Below are 22,323 nucleotides of genomic sequence, written 5' to 3' on the forward strand. Positions count from 1 at the left end.
AGAAAGGGAGTAATTCAGCTTTACTGGTCATACGGGGAGATCTGGAGAATTAAATGGATCGGGAAGCAACTTAATAATGCCACAAGTGTGAGTGTGTATGTGTGTGTTGGTGGATATAATACACCCACTCCTACGTTTTTTTCCAAGGACTCAGATGCTGACATGGAGAGCTTTTTTCCCCCCCCGGCAGATTATTGCTGTACTTTCTCATCAAGAGAGGAAAGAGAAGCAGCAGCCTCTCTGGAACATGCAGCACCTGTGCATTAACACACAGCATTAGTCTGCCACTATCCCAGCTATAAAGGCCCGGATGACACCTGATCCTAAAAGGACCTGCAGTCTTCTTTGTGCATCAGCAAGGAGAGAAGGGAAGGAGGAAGTTTAGCGGTGTGCAGAGATTAGCCTACATTAAGTCACAGCTAATGGAGCTTTATGACAGACCATCAGCACACACACACACACACACACACACACACACGGATACACACCCGGGCAGCTTATCCTCCTTGAAAGTTGGATTTAGTGGCAGAAACAGGTACAGTGAGGGCATGACAGTCACCGCTGATGCTTCTTAACTCCAGCGGAGCATCTACAAGTGAATAGTGTGTGTGTGGGTGTGTGTAATAAGAGTTTTTGTGTGTGTCCCATGACACTATCAGCAACATTGTCTGAATGTGACTGCAGTGAGGTAGTGTTACAAAATAGCTTCATGCTCTGTAAACAATAACACACACTCTTCCAGAGACACACACTCTGTCCCCTTTAAATGACACTGTCCCCAGGAGCCGTGGAACCTGCAGGAGTTTGACAAGGTTGTCAGAGGTGTGCACGGAGACTGTGTGGAGCCATGGCTGGAAAAACACAAAAAAAAACTCTTCCCTCTGAATTGAAAATGAGTTTAGAAACATTCCCGTGCGTATTAACGCGTCTATAGACTGATATTGAGTTAGAACACATACATCTGAGACTGAGACAGCAGCTCCACACACACACAAACACACAAAAACACACAAACACACACACACACACACACACAAATAAACCAAAGTGCTTACGGGTAATGAAAGGGCAGCTCCAGGACGCAGTGGCTCGGGGGGGGATCGTGTCCGGGACGCACGACGCAGCAGCCGGCGCGCTCCTTCGACTGTCCTCGTCTGGACCCTCCACACAAAACTGCCTCACCCCCCCACCACCACCACCACCACCCCAAAAACGACTCCCTCCGTCCGCTGATCCGTTGTCTTCACCTTGTCCCCCCACCCCCTACCCGGAGAGCCGTCCCTGCACACACTCTCACACACACACACACACACACACTTGTTCGCACACCCAACACTTGCACACGTCCAAACACACGCACACACGCACTGGTCTCTCCCCCCCCTGCACTTCCCCGACCAGCTGACACTTCTCTCTCTGTTTCTGCACAAACACACACACTTAGACACACACACGCATACACACACACGCACGTACACTTACATGCACACACACATACAAGCAGGCGCCCCCCCCCCTCTCTCCCTATCTCTCTCGCTCACTGAAGGAAACCTCCTCTCTCAGCCCCGCCCTATTCACAACAGTACACTGCAAAAGATGACCCCCTCTTTCCTTTTTTTTTTCAAGTTGGCATATCTGATAATAACCAAAGACAAGTCAGAAAATAAACAGCACACATTTTTATATATCCCTGAAGATAAACTTTTCTTGTAGTTGCTATACTCTCCTTTACATTTACTTTTAGAGTTCACTTTTGAAAGGGGAAAAATAACTGTGGAGGCATCTTTTGCAGCGGTCAAGACCTGACTTTAACCCTTCCAGCAGAAGGAGGACTCCACATGCCTGGACTCTGAGCTAAAGTGAAAGCCATTAGTGTCACACCATCTATCTGGTGTCACTGCTGCAGGTCTGCAGGTCTACATCATGTCCCTGCTCTGAGACCTGCAGAGGATTTCCTTCTAGTCAAAATCCCATCGTGCACTCTTTCATCTGCAGACCAAAAAAACACATTTCAAAGTCCTTGTGGGCTTGTTTAAAGCAGCACCACGAGAGAAATATGATAAGGTTATTATCTCAGTATCATAAACACACATTACAGTAAGTACATTTGGATTGGGTGAATTAATATATATAGCCTGCGCTATACTAGCTCAGCAATAACATTTGTTCCATTTATATTTTACAAATGGAAGCCTACACACTGTTTCACAGAATAAAATGCCTAAAAGTAGTGTGCAAGTAGACAGAGATATTAAACCATTAAATTGCACCAATGTGATTGTGATGAAGCAGCAGCAGTCCTCTATGAATTATTAACTGCTGCATGCTATGAAACTGGATTCAGACATTCGTGGTCCCCAGAGGATGAATTCTACTGATTTTGGATTGACATACTTTCCTTGTACCATTGAATCGATTACTGTGAACTTTGCTGCAGACAGCCCTTTTCCCCACAAGATGAAATTAAATAATTGTTCAGGATCATTTACCTTTTCATCTAGCGAAAAAACGCGTTCAAAATTTTGATTTTGTAAATGTGTTGGCTTATTACCAAATATCTGTAAAGCTAATGACATACCAATAGCATCTTAGGCTAGCATGCTGTTAGTATGCTATTATTAGGCTGTAATGTCTTTAAACAGACACAGCTAGGGCTCTTCTTATAGGGTATTAGTCCTCTCAAAAACAGAAAATGTATATATATGTGTGTGTGTGACTGTGTGTGTTAATATACATACAATATACAAACTAGAAACTAGAGAGTTTTGATGTAATATCAAATAAATTGTTTGTATTGCAGACAAAGATATCGACTGAAGTTTAGTATGCTAACCGGCCAACTTTGGACCATACCATTTCATCTTGTAACAACACCTTTTGCCTCTAGAGGTCACAGTGAGTCACTGCAGCTTCAAGTCTGTCCTCAGTCTACAGCTTGTCTCAATTCAAGGCTGCTTCCTTTAGAGGACACGGTTTACCCGCCCCACGAAGACCGCCTCCTTTGTGGGACCACAAAGGCCAAACCAAAATGAGACAGTCTGGTCTACAGGGTATTTACGTTTTTTTGCCATCACTAGCTCATCCGCCCTTATTGCTGATGTCTGGCAACAGTGCTGAAGAACTGTCGGACATACCTGGAAGGATGAAATACCCCTTGTTTCCTTTTAATGCGTGTGCCGTCAGCTGTTCGGTTGAGTCCAGGTGCGATGCTCAAGCATTGGGCATCTCGTGCAGTTCCTTGTTTCCTAATATGAGTGGACAATGAGCTTTGCTGTGATATGCTGCCCCCTATTTGTATGCAGCTAATTCTTACACATTGCCCCTTTCCACATTAAATTCAGTATTTCCCCTAAATGGCTGAACATTAAATGTCATATCCCAAACCAATGAAGCTCCCACTAATACTTCATGTACATGCTGGCTTTAATTGCTGTTTAACTTCATCTGCGGGTCAAACATTGTACTGTTAAACCATCTTTGACACCTCCTCCACTTTACTCTTCCGTCAGACAGCAGCCATTAACTAACTCAGGCTTCACCCACTCACAGGTTAACTTAACTCTCGTCCTTATCTGCATTCAGACCCGCCTGTATGTGAACACACGTTTGGGGTTGACAGCAGTTGAGAGGGAGGCTTGGAGAGGCGGATCCAGTAAGGAGACAGGATACCTTATTTGAACCCAGCCCGTTCATAATACAGCACTGCACTCGACAACATTCACATATTTTGAGGTTGGTTGTTTATTATATACTCTATGCTAAGGTGGCACCTCCTCTGCAGCCCAGACAACCCAAGGACAGCCCAGATGGAGCCGAGTCTTCCAACCAACTGGTTCACACTTGCTCCTGGCAGACGTCCTCCTGCCTCTGACAGCCAGTATAACACATGCGAAAGCCTGCCAAAGATCTAATATGAGTCTGAACACACATTAGCCCAAGGCCACATGTATACAAGGCTTTGTCAGTTTTTTCTGCAAAAAAAGTTTGCACTGTATATAGGTCAAAGGTACGATATATTTCCAGGATCAGACCTCCACATCGGCCATCGTTTACAAAACTAGGTGAGGTGGTTGGTATCAAACCACCTCACCATCACATGGGAGAGCTCATTCTCAGTTACTGAACTAGGCAAAACCTTTTTGACATCCGTAGCAATTCTGTGGCAATTAAATTCACTGTATCTTTGTATCAGACCTGCAAATAACATGATATGAACACTTGAAGCGTCGTGCGATGGTCTTTGTAGTTTAGACAGTTCTTGCAGTGGACTGTTGTTTACTGCAGCTGGAGCAGAAAATACCGTCACTTATAAGACATTGCAACATTGCAGACTGCAAGATCCCCAACTTCAGACCAGATCGGGGAAGCGGAAGAAAATTAAAAATTCTTTATTGTTTATAAGGAAAGCCTAGTGTTGATAATTTCGCTGGCAGCCATACTCAATGGGTTAGTTACAGCTCCTCTTTCATTTTTTTCATAATCGTGTGTAGCCGTGTTTCAATTCTCTTGCTGGCGGCATTACCTCTTTAAAAAACAGTTCATCACTGAACTGCAATGAACCTCTGGCATAGTTTGTGGATGTCCATGGATTGGAGCCTCTGTTTCTCAGGGATGGAAGGAGGCATTTGTGCAGCCCCTGAATTGAGACACGGATATTGTATCTGACAAGCATACAACACACTCTCATAGACAACCCAAACAAAATAAGGTACACAGAGAGGTTCTGTGTTAAGTTTTTTCACAGACGACTGGACGCCAACATCAAGAATTAGAGATGAGACCCTCCACCACTACAAAGCACAATGTCTTCTAGGAGGTATAACAGACTTTAAAGGCTTGAAGCCTGGCTCGGTCTGATGACCAGTAAGTCCAACTCCTCTGTTTGTTTTCAGTCCGAGCTAAAGTGTAATCGAGTTACGCAATCGACAACAGAAACAGCTTGGTGCTTCCCACTGAAATAGATCAGTCGCACAAACCCATGATCATTCACCGTGTTTTGAAAACACAGGAGAAGCGTGGCTGTTTCATAAATATTCCTCCCTGACCCTTGTTGGGAAATAGTTCGGTGTCCCCAGATGTGGTGGAATCTGAGTCTCTCCAGGCCTTGGGAGGTCAACGCAGATACACAACCCACACCACCACTCACAACACCACCATGGGCTAAACTGTCTCCAGTTGTAAATACAACAGCCTACAGTGTCCTTATATGTGATGCATAACAGGCTAAAGAGTAACTTCAACACAACATCCTTTCTGAAAACGGTTTTGATGTGTGCTACAAGTGCACAATTAAAATGCCATAAATGGTCAGGTCACAGATTGAGTGTGTTGTGACCATTTGGAATCCTCTGAGGGCGCTGCGGTGTAAACAAGACCGACCACATGGAACTGGGTCACCCTGACTGTGTGTGTGTTTGTATGTGTGTATGTGATCTCTTTCAGGGTTCAACGTTTCTGCTTGTGCCGTGTTTGGTAGGTGAGTCACTTTGTGTGTGTGTGTTTGTGTTTGTGGGTGTGTCTGTGTGGACAACGTGTCTGTGGTTGGGTGGTCTGAGAGCAGATGTTGATAACCTACTGTTTTTTTATTGATGCTATGAACTCTCCAAACATAATATCATGTAGAAGTGGAGTCTGGTGTGGGGAGCTGGGAGAAGTGGCTGATAGAGTAAAGACCAATGTGGAATGAGCTGGTATTGATGGTAACTGTGCATTCACCATGCTCCTCAGAAGGTTCTATCTTCCAAGTTGTGAAGTCATTGTTCCAACTTTACTATTTTCATGTGCTGTGAAGTCGGAGTGAGGAAAAAACATAGATGCTGTTTAAAATTTAACGTATTTATGTGTTCACTTTCCAATGAAAAGTATCAAACGTTACCTATGCATATGAACAACTTAAAACGTGTACATGTAAACATGTCTGTATTGGCTAAAAAGTTTGGTGTTAGGCGCTTGTGAGTTGGATGTACAGATTGCAAGAGACAAAGTGTAACATTTGACAACTTCACATTAGAAGCTATTCAGAGCTGATTACTACTAAAATGATGTCAACTGGTTTATAAGCGATGACATCAGCAACTCGGCAACTCATGTACCAAAAATGTTGATATTCAATGGTGGGATGTAACAAAGTACATTCCCCTTGTCACTGTACTTAAGTAAACTTGTGTGTACTGTACTTAGTAGATTTATTTGCAGGTGCTCTCACGTCAACTCCATTACATGAATAAGCAAATATCTGTATTGACTACTGCACCAGATTTTCACTATGCTTTGCATTACATGTTCAGCTCACATTAGACCCCGCCTCCTGCAGGAGCAGCATCACTGGTGAAGAAGAAACACCTGTAGAAGATCCCGAGCCTCGGCCATAATATTGTATGCAATGACTGTTGCATTAAGGAAAAGGCTGCACTCGACAAATATGTTTTATATGCAAGTACTTACTTTTACCCAAGTAGAAAAGATAATGTGGCGTACTTCATGATAACAAGCTAAACTGCTCAAGATGGCGAACATGTAAATCATTATAGCTGCCTAATATCAGCCTGTTACCTACATGTCACAGAAACATAACATAAGACAACATTTAGCTCAAAGCACAGCTCTGCCTCACATTAGTGCAGCTTCACATTAGTTTTAGACGCAGAGCAGATTTTGCATCAGTTGCAGATCTTTGACAGTTTAATCCAGATTAACTATTAAGCCATTAGCCGTAAACTATTTAGAGAACTCAGCGTTTTCCTTCAATAGGCCTCTCTCCTTCTCTTTATTACCTTCACCAATGGCACTATGTTTTCACACCTGTTTTTTTTTTTTTTTTTAAATAGTTGACTTATTATTACTTACTTACTCATTAATCTTTATGGGGAAAATCAGGTGGATTTAAGGGGACTGTTACCTTTGAGTGTGTGGGATTTGGAGCAGCTTGATTGAATTTAAACAGTGACTATTGGGCCTTGAAGGTTGTATGCACACTACTGAGTGACATACTAGTGTTAGGATGTAGATTAAGGAATCCCGAAATAATCTTTTGCTTAACTATTTTCATCTCCCAAGGATCCCTCTTTGACTCAGCGGATGTCATCCCGGGTGCAAGTGTTTAGCAATTACTTTACGTGTTCTTTTTGATCATTCAGATTTATTGATTTTCATCTTAAAGGCTAATCTTATGTGATTCACTCTTTATTGGACATTAATACATTGTACACTGATTAAAACCAGTTACCAGTTTGAATGTTATATTGATGTGTCTGCTTCATTTTTACCATTTATCTCATTTATGCTATGAAAAAAGTAAATGATACTAGTAGACTTCTTAAATATTGTATCTGCTGATAAATTCACAGCCTTCTCTTTCAGAGTTTGTATTGTACAGAGAAGAGAGGAGAACTTAAAATCTCTAAATTGTAGCCTCAAAAGTAAAATTCTGATTTGGATTTATTCATATATGGGTCCTCTGGTCATTGCTGCTGTCTTATAACTATGGTTACATGGGCTGTTGTTGTACAGTATTTTTTCAAGCATCATTAATCCCTTAACACCTTGGTAATCATTAAATCTAAATTAGTCACAAAATGTGTTTCTGTCTTTCACCTCAACATGGGATTGGGATATGATTAGGCATCTACATTACAAACTTCAATCTTATTAAGAGCTTGGAACACTGTGGTGGGATTCCAAGATTTTGGTCCTTTTGGTGCCGAGAAAATCCTGAAAACACACACACACGCACACACCTAACTTGGAAAACATGTCACACTTTAAAATGTATGAATTTATGTTATAGGGACTTGCTTTTTTCCACTTAAGGTAGAAAAGTCTCAATAATGTGATAGACACATACAAACACACACAGACACAAACACACAGACAAGTACATTTTAATTGTTTCATTTTAACAAAGGACCTTTTCTTTTCTGCTACTTGGGCGAGGGGCTGTATTTGCTCAAGAGCATTATCCAACATTTTTGTTGATTAACAAAATTAACGTAACACTGAGACATTTGACAGATTGTTTTGAATTGTTTTGAAAGAGCCTAATTTCGTTTTCAACCAGGATTATGTGGCTCATCGGGGACATTATTTGCAGCATGTTCATTCGGCGTGTATGTGTCTGAAATGTGCGCTGGCCCCAGCTCCCCGGCAAAGTCGCTTAGAGTGAGTCAGGAGATCAAAGTCGAAGCTGTAGATTAATCCACATAATAGGAGCTTTTCCACTAATAACAGAACATTCTTTTCATTCTGGCTGCCTGGTACGTCAGTGCCACTGAGCCTCTACAGTTGCACCAACACATTTGGAAAACTGTACACGTCTACACAATGCACAATCTTTAGTGACCCGAGAGGTACATTTAAAAATAGCTAGAGTTAAAGGCTCAACACCACTTTTGGAAAACATTCATGTGCTTCACTGTGTGAGTTCACTGTAATTCCCACTATAATGATAAAATCTTCTCACTGTCATGGGACTCCCTCAGTTTGGGATTTTTCATAGCCTACTCCAAACGCAGGTGTTGCCTGTGGTCAGGCAGCCGACATTATCACCATATCAGAGCGTGTTTGCTGGAAAAACAGTAGTAGCCTGAAACACTGATGGGAAATGGAAGAAAGTGTGAGAGTGTAGGCTCACTAGGCTGTAAAACCAAAACAATGAGCTGATCCAGAAGAAGATAAAATACCTTGGATGTCAATGCTGCCATTTGGAGCCAGAGTCTGTGCAGTAGTGATCAAGGGAAGGAACCGCAATACACAAACTCGACCAATTGTCGATCTCAGCTGTCAATCATTACTTTTCACCTCACTCAAACAAGAAAATACACCGCTCCTTTTTTTATGACTTTAATAGCACTATTATTTATATCATGTGGCCAAATTCTAAGTGAAATCTCAAGTCACAGGTGCTGGAAAATAAGGTGAAATTACAAGTCTTCTTTGATTTGATCGCTACTGAAGTCGAACTCAAGTCCAAGTCAAGTGACTTGAATGAGTGACACGTCTGGTGGAGCCAAGATTCAAAAGTTCCTTGACAAATGTGTAGGTGAGGCCATAGAAGCTCCATTCTTATCTTTCTGCAGTCTGTGGAGAAGGCTGGGTGAACTGGGTGAAGGTTGATCGAGGTTGGAGGTAATGCTTGGTTAACTGGGTGAAGTGAAACATCTACTCCTGCTTCATGCACATCGAGACAGAAATATATTTCCAACCTCACATCTCGTCTCCCATAAGCAGCGCACAGCAGCTATTCCCAATCAAGCAGAATAATCATTTGTAAAGGTATCGCTCAGAGCTGGCCTGTGTCTCGTCTCAGCGAAAAGGCCTCACCGTTGCCAGGCAGATGTTTGGTTTGGATCGCCATGTGGTGGAACGCAACCCTTCCATCTGGCTCTGGCTCTGTTAGCTACAGGAATAGAACATTGAGAAAGCAGGGAACACAACTCCCATTTCAATAGCGATAGCACGATAGAGGAATGTTCTTCTTGCACCTGCAAGTCTGTTCTTTTATGAGCGCAGCAGAAGGAAGGAAAAAAAACCACTTCAGCAATAATCATCCAAGGAATTTAATTTTGCCTCGGCTAAATCACTTGGAATGTTTGCGTTGCACCTCCGAACCTGAGTCCGTCCAGGCACCAGGGATTTTCATTATGAGCAGGGCAACTGAACACAGGGAATGAGGCTGGCATAAAAACAAACTGTTGAGTGAAAGAGAAATACAACAAACACAAGTATTTTAGGAGCGATAAACGAAAGTAAATTTTCTATATTAATCTTGTCATTAGGTGCTCACGTTGTTAGACCATGAATGTCCATCTGGATTACAACCTGAAATCTTTACCCACTGAATGATAATCAATAACAGACAAAGATCAACACTTTCCTGGAGTTTACATAAGACTACACACTCCCTGGTGCCTTACAAGCAAAGATACCACTCCCCATTAAAAGCTTATCAACCCCAACTGTGGCTTAAAACACTGCGGCTGTGTAATTGCAGATTCCTGATATATTAAACTACTGACTGTGAAACGGATTAAAGCAAAGTATTCTTAGGTTAGGCAAAGATTTTCCCCTGTGCACCAGGCGGACAGGCAGCTCCCTCCCATCATGCCCTGTCTCCCTCTTTAAGTATCAGCTGTCTGCTGCCAAAAGCCTGACTGGATATTAATAGCAACACTGCCAGAATCTAAACCACATTTGTTTAGGTCAAGGCTGAGCTCCACATCCATTAAACAATACACAGAAACGCAAATGGCTCTGGCAGCACAGAGAAGAGGAATCAGAGATAAACTAAACAGATATCTGAGGCTCTAACTGCTTCAGATGGAGAAGTCAATCGAAAAAAGGTTAATCACTTAAACTTCCCGAGGGTGAGTGCACTGTACATGCGTCAGCCAGCGACTTGGAGTCTCGCTGCTGAACGCCGGCCAAGCTGGACTGAGGGTGATTTGTGAGCTCTGCAGCACAAGATAAACTGTGAGACCAAGAGGCCAAAAGCTTTTTGAGCCGTTTAATCTCCTATAACCATTTTAGATCAGAGACTTTTATCACTTTAAACTGGATTCATTTTACGGCTCTCTGAGTCTGTTTCTAGCTTAAAATCTCACATTCAACAAGTTGTGTCTTTTCCAACTTTAACTAAACATGTAATTCCTCATTTAAAGTGTGATCATCCCTCTGCTTATGCTTGTGGCGTCTGTGAGCTCCTGAACTGTTCAGCGAGGATAGTTATTTTGTAGAGCCGCACAGAGTAAAACACTGACATCTAGTGCACAAGCCAACATGAACATGTTGCCTGTTTATGTGCACATCTAATTCTTTCAGCCACAACAACAATCTCAGTCATTTTCGTTGGCAGCTACTTCCTTGGAGTTGTGAAATAAGGAAGGAGCCATTGTCCATTCCGATATTATGTGGCTCCAGATCAAAGTGCACGCCAGGTGGGTGGGTGGGGGATTTCGCAGACTATCTCACCAGGAACGGCTCACACCTTGACTATGAGGTGGTCATGTTGCACAGTAATACAACTCCCCTTCCAACCTTCGTATCCGAATAGTAACCTCTTTGATTCAGCAACACAGTAATTTCAGAGAAGTCCAGATTATTACTTTGGCTGAGCACAGCTGGACTTCCCATCTCAGGTGGCAGGGAAAGGTCAAACAGGAGCGAACCCAGAGAGTGTGTTTGTGATGGATGACCATGGCAGGATGACCAGTATCAAACCCTGCTGACAAAGACCAGAGACCAGAACATTCCCTCATAAAAGTCAAGCCTCAGTTTTCTCAGAATAGTGGGAACAAAATTCAACAGGAAAGGGGGGAGTTATATCTCTCCCTGTGTGTGTGTGTGTGTGTGTGTGTGTGTGTGTGTGTGTGTGTGTGTGTGTGTGTGTGTGTGTGTGTTCGTGTGAGAGTCTGTTCTGTAGCGCTGTGTCTGAACTTCTAGTATCTTTGGAACTGGCTTGTGCCCAAATTCTGACACATCTGTCCAGAATCTGAAGACAAAAAGAAAGGGAGGAGGGGAGCAGCGTGCATAAGAAAGACACAGTATGTGTGTGTGTGTGTAAAGTCAGTGTCTAACAGCTTGGGACCTCCTGTAATACCTCTGCTCCCTTGATGGTTCGCTTCTTATAATAACAACAAACTGCCCGTAGACTCCTCAGAAGGTGAGCTGCAGCTGCTAACGTGCACAGACGTCCACACGGGTGGGATGTGTTCGGAGAACTGGGTTAGGTAAACAGTAGCACTGATAACCCTGATGTTACCCTGGCCACTCTGATTGGCTTATCTCGTTGTGATGTCTTCCAAAACCCTGGCTCTCGGCCAATAGAAACAGGTCAGGGAACACTCTGGCCCACTCAGTGGAGAGAAAACATGTTATGCTGACAGGAAAAGAGTGAAGCCGGGAGGATACGTACAGGGCATGTGGCCTGTACATATCCTCACCTGCACATGCCCTCAGAAGCTGTATTTATTCAAACATAAAGCTCTGTTACTCAAATGTTAAAAATAACAAAAATACATCAAAACGTTAAGGGGTTAAATTAATTAACCAGCTAATAAGCCCGTTAGATTATTATTAAATGAATCCCTCTGGAATTCTAACACTGCTTTCACTTTGGTTTCTTGCCTCAGTGCAACTTCATAACATATTCTACATGATTATTTGTGATATCTCTTCTCTTCAGGCTAAATAAACCTTTTACCTGTTTTTGGATTCAAAAAGGTTTTTGGGTTATCAAATGATGCAACTTTAACTATACAACATAACGTATTAGGAACCAAAAAGAAAACAAAGAGAAAGATCAGACAATGTTAGCAACTAGAAACTTTACAAGCTGACAATATGCACTGCCTCTGAGTAGCCATGAAAGGGCATTTCCGCAGATTAAAACCATATAGACTGTATAGATTGAGGACGTGTCTCCATTTCCTCCCACTATCCAGAAATGAAACCAAAATGTCACAGATACAAACGCGGCCATCTTGCCCATTTAGAGCCAGTGTCTGGTATGGACCAGGGGATGGCGCTAACATAGCAAGGTTCCTCAACCAATCATGAGTCAGTCTCAGCTGTCAATCATGACATTTCACCTCGTCCATTTTTATATACCGTTTCTATAGTACTGACTGGGGGGAATACAAAATTAGGCTATTATAACCATGGAACAAATACTACAGGTGACACAAAACTAACATTTATAAGCTAACAAAGGGTTGTAGAGATTTAAATGCTAATTAAAATTCATGCACATGCACATACAAATGTTTTATTCAAACTACATGTACTAATAATATAGGTGCAGTAATAATAATCATAATGTTGATTTTATTCTCCATTCATTTCTGTTAGTAATGGGACAATAAGTAATCACCTCCTGTCATTAATCAACAGCAGTAAATTGTAAATAAAAATTATCAGCCAAATTAGCTACAGCAGTTCATGCTTTCAACTCAATAAATCATATTACCTGTCCTACTTGCTTCTCAACAGTGACGAACAGTAACTTTTACCAAGGTTAGCCCAGTCTGACTGCACCTTATAGACTAAATGTAGCCGGTCGAACACTGACAGTTATGCAGCAGTAATATGTGCAGCAGAGTCCAATATACCTTTTATATTTGATGTTAATATTACACAAAAATCTGTGTGAACTATAGACCTCCACAGTCAATACGAGTAATACCCCTATGTTCACCTCTGGGGGACCTCTACTCATAAAGGTGTGTATTCCACCTCACATCTCCCCTTTTTGCTGTTGTACTCCATGGGAGTGGTGTGTGACATTTTTGCTATCCAAATTTTTGCCTGTCTGTTATTACATTTGTAAGTTAACTCCCTACCTCAAGGTTATGCTGACCTACTACTGTGTATGGACTGTGAAAAGGCTCTTATGTTACTCTTCAGCCTTCTGTCACTTTTTTATACCCCAAATTATGAATATGAATTAGGAGCTGACAGAACAATGCTTGCATATACATAAACATTCACCAGAAAGCAGGAAATAACACTTGCACCCCCATTGTTCAAACAAAATGTACGCCCGAGTGTGGAGCTCATAAGATGGCAAAGGAGGGAAGCCTTATTACAGCTCCTGTAAATGCATCAGCTGGCCTCAAACCCCAGTGAAACAAATCCAGTGAAAACGTGTTATTCTGGTGTCCAGGCCTGAGCTGTTTTTACTGCAGGTCTTTGGTAGCGCGCTCTGGTGTGAGTTTAATGAGTCGTGTGCTTCGGCCCGAGAATGCAGGAGAAAGGCCGCAATGTCCGTTTATGAAAAGGTCAAATTTCAAGTGTGTGTGTGTGTGTGTGTGTATGTGTGTGTGCCTGATAGGGAAGACTGCACAGCTCAGCCTCCCTCTTATTCACATGAAATGCTATGAGGACAACTCAAAGTTAAGATCATATAATATATTATATGAGGGTGGATATAAAAAGGACTCATATACAATTTAATGACTTTCTGTAAAGTAAAACAACACACCTTTGTTTTAAATTTGACAGCATATCTTTCTGTTGCAAGGGAAAAGGGGGGGCTGCAGTCAGAAGTGCATTTGAAAGTGATTATACTGGCATGGTTAAATTATGAGCTGTTGTAGCGCTGCGTCGCTGTGACACACACACGCCCGCACCAAGGCAATTCTGGCAAAGTGAGTCCCTAAATATAGCCATCACACGGTGTTATTATCACAGCAGGGGCAGTGCTCTGTTATCTCTCACCCTTCACTCCCATTGTTTTACTACTCCAGCAGATGACAGCTTCACTAAGGCTGGGGCCAATTTTCTCTGTATATGGCCTGTTATATAAAACCTGCACTGCTTTCTCTTTGGCTTGCCGCGTTTCAAAGCAGCAACACTTTATAAAATATTTCACGTCAGGTTTCTGTTCCAGAGAGGAGGAAAAAATCCTCCCACCTAAAACCCACCATACAGCCACACCCACATTGTTCTTTTTATTTCTGTTTATCCCTGTGACAAGAATGGAGTCGGCTCTAAAGAGAAGGCTGATCAACCGTGACGCATGAAAAAGGAAAAAATCAAGAGGGAATCAAACTTCACTTTGGGATGCCAGAGTGAATCAGTGTAAGAATGGCATGTGGTGGCATCAGGACAGGAGAACATACGCAATCAGTCAAATACATAACACACACACTCAGTCTTCATTAGGGATTGTAAAAGCAGCAGCTGGATGGGAAGGCCTGGCATGGCACACACAAACACACACCCCACAGGGAGCATTGTGTTACTTTCCTTCCTTTGTGAAAGACCAGTGACATAAAAATGTCCATCAAGGGCTTGCTGAGTCACTTATTCAGAACTGGCCACACTGAACAGCATGATGGGAAGTGGTGACCCGGCGGCACAACACCCTGCTGTGCTGCTGCCTGGTCTGCATGGGACTGCCTGGCAGTCTGGATCAGTGGTTGCAGACAAACGCAACAGTACTACACATACACACACACACATACAAAATACTCATTCACAAAAGCTATTGTTATGTGTGTACCGAGCTTTGGCCTGTTTCAACATGTCCCAACAACAAATAGCTTACTTTGCTACTATTTTTCTCAAAACAGAGTTCTGAGCTTCTGCTCTGGTTTGTTTACACCCAAACAAACATAGTGTTGATTGAGGGGTCAGAAGAGCTTAGCATTAGAGCCACGTACACAATAGTAACAGAATCCACCAACCACTCTCAGTAGTCTGCATAGCTTATCTGAAGAGACAGAAAAATAGAAATGCAAGATGTTTTTATTTAGGGTTTATTTATTATATTTAATGATAAGAACGTCTCAGAAATCATGGTCATGGATTGGTCAGGGTATTTAGCCACTGTTTTCTTCATTTATATGTCTCTCTCTACACAATGATGAGCACAAACTAAGAGATTGTTCCACATTTTTTGGAATTAACTCAGGCCTATATAAATGACATGTGACAAGATCGATACAACGTTCATGTCTGCAGGCAATTGTGAAGCTATACCACCAATAGCTAGTTAGCATAGCTCAGTCCCACTGTTAAGAGATTTAGCCTGCACTGTCATCCAGCCAACGTACTGTGTGGATTGATTACACTAGGCGGTTCACTCCTGTTATCCAGATCTGGGCCATGTCCCAAACATGGCCTGAATTTGTTTTTTTGCAATTTGGACCATTTTCCCCATTCACCACATGGGCCACTTTAGGCTTACATCCATTTTGTCCGGTCCACAAGAAGGCCAGTAGAGCCGCATCATTGCCTGAGGTGGCCCTCATCCGTATTGTTTTTGAGAATCAACTTCAAACTCTGCGTGTGAACTGGTGGGAACCTCAGCAAGTCTTGTGTTGAATGTTTTGGATGGGACACACATGCAGTCAACAGCCCTACAAAATGGGCCCCTGTGTTTTCATACAGTTTCACGGTTATCTCCTCTGGTCTAAATTCCCTCCACAAACATGAAACTTTGAGAGCTGACATAACTTAAGGAAATGCACAAGTTTTTTAAAGATTGTTATAGAATTAGTGGGCTCTGGACAATTAATCCTACTGTGTGTGCCCCCTGTGTGAGTGAGTTCCATGATGACGACGTGTGTTATTTATCTGAGCATCTGTTTCACTTACAAACATGGTCTAATGCATAATAGGGTGATTAAACAAAGCCTACATTAGATCAGAGATGATTTGTCAAATGAGCATGACTCAGATTTTCCAGACATGAAACACCAAAGGCAACTTCAGCAAAAATATTACAGCCTAACTGCAACCATCTGTGTGTGTTTGTATGTGTGCGCACGCGAGTGTGATACAGCAGTCATCATTAATGTGCATACTATGTGTGTGTGTGATCTCATAGCAAAGGATGTTTGCAAGTCCTGCCATGACCTCTGCTTCCAGGCTTCCTTATATTTCTGTCATTTACGGAGGATTGCCTGTTCAAACAAAGATTAGAGGCATGAACTACATTTACTTTAAAGAAAACTTAACATTCCGTCTCCTGGACGTCACTAGGTGCCTGTGTTTTCATCAGGGAGGACAGACAGGATTTCCTCCACCGGTAGCAGTTGGTTACACAAATATAGACCTGAAGACAAACATGTTATTGGGGAGAGGGCCACAGGAAAAGCCAGACAAAGCATCTGTGACGTAGCAACTGAAAATAAATCACATTTCCCTTCACTCAGCCTTCCTGAAGAAGGGCATTCTGTTTGGTTCTCAAGACTTCTGATTAACTAACGACCTCCATGGCAACGCAAAAATCACAACACAAATACAGAGTGGCCTACGCAATAAAAGATTTGTTTGAATTAGCTTTAATGAAGTGATGGATATTAGACATTAGGCAGCAATATTAATCCGACCAGTGACCTCTGACCAGTGAGCCAAACATATCTGATTTCTATGTTATTTTGTTTGCACGGTTTTTCATTAAGTGTATTTCCCCGAAGTGAATCATGTAGTGAAGCATGTTTCCTGTCTTTGTTTAGTGAGAGAAGCCGTGTGGCCTGTCACAAGGTGAAGGTGGTGGAAGAACTCCAATGAAGTCAATCAGAGTGACCACGACAAAAGATCCAGGATAGTGTCTACTTACCATATACACTATTTGCAAAGCCCAATAAAATCAGAGTGGGATGAAAGAAATTAATTAATTTTGCTGGAGTTGTCTGAAATATATTTTTTTGTCTCTACATCGGTCCATTGACCTGCTGTCAACCTGTCCAACTTGTCCCCATCTCTCAACCCATTTCAGCTGGGAATGGCTCCAGCCCCCTGCGATACTTTAGAATCCAGATAATAGATTATGGATAAAATATTAAGTTTGAAAGTGCTTGAAGATAGCAACTTTGGTGAGGAGCCATGGCAGGTTTGAACGTAACATGGTTGTGCTGCCCTCTAGTGGTGAATCCGTCACAGTCAATGTGCAAAAATGTTGCTACTATAATAATCTTTGGGGTAAAAAACATTGTGATGGTTACGGCTCCTTGAATTTAATAAGATCCCGTGATCGTGTCTTACAATATAAAAAACTGAATATGTTGTCTAGATATGTAAAACACTTCAAATACAGTCCAATTTTACGATATGTGCCTTTATGGAAAGGGCTCAGGTGCAGAAGTGCAGATAAATAAATCTTAACATACAACTATCATACCATTAAAACATTAATTAATCCTAGTTATGATACAATGGCTGTATTCAATGTTTAATTAAGCATACACACACTCCCCTGCCTTCAAGTTGTATTTACATACACTATGTTTTAGTGACAAGTTGGTGTTGATGTCACTCACAGCCAACTTTATTGTCAATTCTGCCATATGTACAGGACATAGACGGAATTGAAATGCCGTTTCTCTCTGATCCCCAGTGTACACATATATAAATCAACAGAGCATAGAAGTACGGAATATATTAAGAACTCAAAACATAGTATAAAAGTACAACATAGTATGCAGTCATAAGGCACACGGTGGATAGGATAGAGTAGTTCAAACTGGAACGGAGCAAAAATGGATTGAGAGTTTAAAAATACTTAATGGGATGTAATGTAATTTACATTCACAGGATGTATTCTTCTATTATCATCATTATTATTTAATAATACATAATATTGTATAATGTATTATACAATACATTATTGCTCCACCTCCCCCACTGTCCACACATTATAGAATAATACATTCACAGGATGTATTCTTCTATTATCATCATTATTATTTAATAATACATAATATTGATAATTGAAAAATATTGATATTCTTCTATTATCATCATTATTATTTAATAATACATAATATTGATAATAGAAGAATATTGATATTCTTCTATTATCATCATTATTATGTAATAATACATAATATTGATAATAAAAGAATACATCCTGTGAATGTAAATTCAGTAACATTTTACTGAATTTACAGTAAATGTTACTGAATTTACTGTAACATTTACGCACACAAATCTGGGTATATCCTGTGAATGTAAATTACATCCCATGAAATATTTATTCTATTATCATTATTATTATGTATTATTAAATAATAATAATGATAATAGAAGAATACATCCTGTAAATGTAAATTACATTAATTCCCGTTAAGTATTTTTGCACTCTCAATCCATATTCTTCTATTGTCATCATTATTATGTATTATCAAATAATAATGATGATAATAGAAGAATACGTCCTGTGACTATTTAAGTTATAGTCTAATATTATAGCTGTTTACAAAGTTTAATAAGAAGCGACAATTAAATGTATTATTATTATTATGCTTTAATATTAGACTATTTTAACACTGGTTTACGCGGAAGCTCAACCCAGTCAGACTGCGCATGCGTCCAGGATCAGCGGAAGCTGTATGTGCGGCAGGCGGAACTGCTAACGTCCTTTCTGATCCCGGACTGCCATCATGGTGAGTTCGCCATGAGGGTTTCGGCATTTACAAGATGAATTTATCCTCCCATCTGTGGTTTGACTGGAGCCATAAGAATCGCATGTGTTGTTAACACACCCGTACACACATTAGTCGAGTGTTTGATTTGGTAAAACCCGGTTTAGCCTTTAAATGAGCGTTCGTTAAGATGTCGGCTCTCGCCCGCACTGCAACGTGGTCCTCCGGGCTGAGAGGGCCGTGAACAGCTCGGTGAGACAAACCCGTCTGTCTCGGTTTGTCTCCACAACACTGACTCGAATCATGCGTTAACGACTGTGTTGCATCTAAATATATCTTATACCTGTTGTTCTATGTAGCCCGGTGTCGTGTAGTTGTTAGCAGGAACATATGCTAGTCGATGCTAGCTAGTTCAGCGCAGTGCTACCGACCGCTAGCTCCCCAGCCTCCGTGCTGACCGACGTGCAGCTTCGTGTCCTTCCGCCGCAGTTTCTGATCACTTCTCGTGTCCGGTGTCTTTTCTCAGGTGTTCAAGCGCTTCGTCGAGATCGGCCGCGTCGCCTACCTCTCCTTCGGACCCCATGCTGGCAAGCTGGTGGCCATCGTTGATGTCATCGATCAAAACCGGGTGAGTCCCCTGAAGCACAGCTGGTTGATCATTGTCAGCCTCTTCTTTTCGGACGTGATTATGATTGTGTGTTTTCTGTGGCCCCGTGTGTTCCAGGCTCTGGTTGATGGTCCCTGCACAGGAGTGAAGAGGCAATCCATGCCCTTCAAGTGCATGCAGCTCACAGACTACGTCATCAAAGTACCCCACAGGTGAGTGGGGACAGTGACCACAACCCTGCACATAATGAACACACCTAAGATGCATGTACTGGATCCTCTTTTCAAGTATCTGTCCTATCCTTAAACATGTAGAAAGAATGTGTCCTCAGATCTACCAAGCTACACACACTGGACTGTAAAGTCTGTAAATATGTATCATAACTATGATAATTCCACCGTACATACGAGCACCATCAGGAGGCAAAGCTTCAGTATTGTATTGTGATGTAAATTGAAGATTTGGACTTTTTATGTGTACAAATGTGTCCAATGTGAACAACTTTGATACGATACATCTTGTTTTAATAACTGTAGCTTGCCAGTGATCACATGACCTTACATAGACCCAGCTTGAAATTTACCCAAGAGAAACATCAGTATTGTTTAAGTGTCAACACATGGTGAAATGTTGTCGCATGCTTTTACTAAGAGATCTAACTGTATGTTATGTTTTGCAGTGCCCGTCAGAAGTTTGTGAGGAGAGCCTGGGAAAAGGCCGGAGTCAACGAGAAGTGGGAACAGAGCAACTGGGCCAAGAAGATCGAGGCTAGACAGAAGGTAAAGGCCTTGTTTCATCATCTGGTCATTGTTCTGCTGCGGAAAGGATTACCTCTCATAGAGTAGTGATCAAAGACATCATGCAGCTGATATTGTAGTTTCAATAATCTGGCTTCAGGATTCAATACAAAAAAACTCCATATATGGGTTTATTCTATTTTTGTGACTGTAGATAAACTATTAACTTTTCAGATTGGAGATAAACATGGGAGGTTGTAAAACTTAATTTGAATATGAGCTCTGTCTTCTGGAAATGTTACTATATCATTGTCTAAGTCACAGAGTCATAGTGTTTAAGTTTGGAATGGCTAGGTGAAGCTGTGAGTCCTCATCTCAGGTGAACACACCTCAAAATCGGATGCAGCTGTGTTTTATTTGCTAGATGGAAACTTATCACCTTTTAAATAACAAGCTATCTGTGAGCCCAATACTTAATGTCGCCAACGTCATTTAGTGTCATTGGCAAGACTGTTTGGATTTTTTTTAAGTGCTGTTATTTTCCCTCTTTGAATCACTAATTCCTCGCTCTGATGGAAATATTGCTCCGTTTCCCAAAGTGTTTCTGTTGGCTACTTAATCATAAATACAGTTGAGATTGATCAATCATCTAATCCTGGGCTTGGGTGGTTTAGCCCTGGTGGCTTCTGGCATTTTTTTGTGATGAATTTAAGTTATAACAGTTAATACAGTAAAAATTCTACTAGACAGGCTAACACATATTGTTCATTGAAAACTTATCAGTGGTCGACACTTTTTACTGTCTCTAATAATCGTCATACATCCTGGTTATCATGTTTTGTAATGAAATGTATCAAGAGCTGAAATGTATATCACTGACTTTATTTCCCTGGTTTTCTTTGCAGAGGGCCAAGATGTCTGACTTTGACCGCTACAAGGTGATGAAGGCCAAGAGGATGGTAAGTGCCACAGAAACACATCACCTGTTGAGCAAATCAGCCAAGTAACCAAACACAAGCTTTGGTGGTTTAGTACGAAAAATGAGCTTTATCATCTGTAGCTAATGCAAACATTTGAATATCCCACATGGACAAATTAATTGGTTTTAAACAACACTGCTCAATAGTTACACCCTTAACGTTGAATATAAATTCCAGCATAGATATTGTAGTTCATATCCACTTATTAAATGGGTGAACATGGTTTATTTATTGAAGACAGCTCTCTATAGTAAACCCTCACTATTATTGAACTTGCCCTGTGTGAAAGGCTGTTAAACTTTTAAAGCTGTGTTGAATGTGATCAGTCTTTTCAGAGTGCAGACCAAACAAGTAAAATAAATGATGGCTAACTTTGTTTTATGTACTGGTGCCACTGGGCCAGCATTTGTAACAGCTTGGTGCCACTGTGACTGTCACACAAATTAAGTGATTTAATTTCCCTCCACAATCAGTGACACGTTGCCATTCATTCATGTGTGTGTGTTAATCCTGCAGCATTTACTGACTGTTGTTCTTGTTTTCTGCAGAGGAACAAGATCATCAAGCATGAGGTGAAGAAGCTCCAGAAGGGAGCAGCAAAGAAGTGAACAGTTTTCACTAAATAAATGTTTCTGTTCAATTTTCCATCTGTCTCCTCTTTTCTCTATTTGGTAAAACTTAGACTATCTCATTACATGTTCTCCACATAATAATAAAAATAAATCTTTGAACATTGATGGAGTAAATGCTTGCAACACTCTATATGACTTCCTATGTGACACCTCCACTGAGGACTGAGTCAGTCAGTTGTACTGTTAGACCTGGTTTCTCATTTACATCAGCACTGTACTGTACATCCTGTTTTCTGTTGAAACACTTCACTGATTACACTAGTGATGTAGTTAATGTTTTTGAGAATTATGAAGCCAAAGAATATGTATTATCAAATTATACAAGTTAAATAATATAATAATGAACAGGTGAAAAGGAGTTGGTGTTCTCATACCCAAACTCCCCCAATGTGTCTATTCATTAATACCCTGAAGAATGCCTACGGTCAACAATTCAGATCTGAAGTGAAACTATTCATCCATTGCAAAATGTTTTTTTTTTTAAATGCAAATATCTAGTTG

The 22,323-nt window shown here is 41.2% G+C and overlaps 2 protein-coding genes across 2 annotated transcripts in view; one reads left to right on the forward strand and one right to left on the reverse strand.

Annotated features, from left to right (window-relative positions):
- Positions 1-1,180, reverse strand: part of LOC133025526 (growth factor receptor-bound protein 10-like) — a 45,861-nt gene extending 44,681 nt beyond the window's left edge. The window contains exon 1 of the mRNA XM_061092206.1: positions 1,056-1,180. The gene's annotated coding sequence lies outside the window, so the exon portion shown is untranslated. The remainder of the gene's footprint in view (positions 1-1,055) is intronic.
- A 17,638-nt stretch (positions 1,181-18,818) lies between these two features.
- Positions 18,819-21,835, forward strand: rpl14 (ribosomal protein L14). The gene is made up of 6 exons (XM_061092595.1): positions 18,819-18,887; positions 19,393-19,494; positions 19,591-19,685; positions 20,153-20,252; positions 21,116-21,169; positions 21,739-21,835. The coding sequence occupies exons 1-6, from the start codon at positions 18,885-18,887 to the stop codon at positions 21,796-21,798; spliced, it is 414 nt and encodes a 137-aa protein (XP_060948578.1). The 5' UTR covers positions 18,819-18,884; the 3' UTR covers positions 21,799-21,835.
- The last annotated feature ends 488 nt before the right edge of the window (positions 21,836-22,323 follow it).

This window comes from Limanda limanda, chromosome 19 (assembly GCF_963576545.1).
Source record: "Limanda limanda chromosome 19, fLimLim1.1, whole genome shotgun sequence".
Taxonomy (NCBI): Eukaryota; Metazoa; Chordata; class Actinopteri; order Pleuronectiformes; family Pleuronectidae; genus Limanda; species Limanda limanda.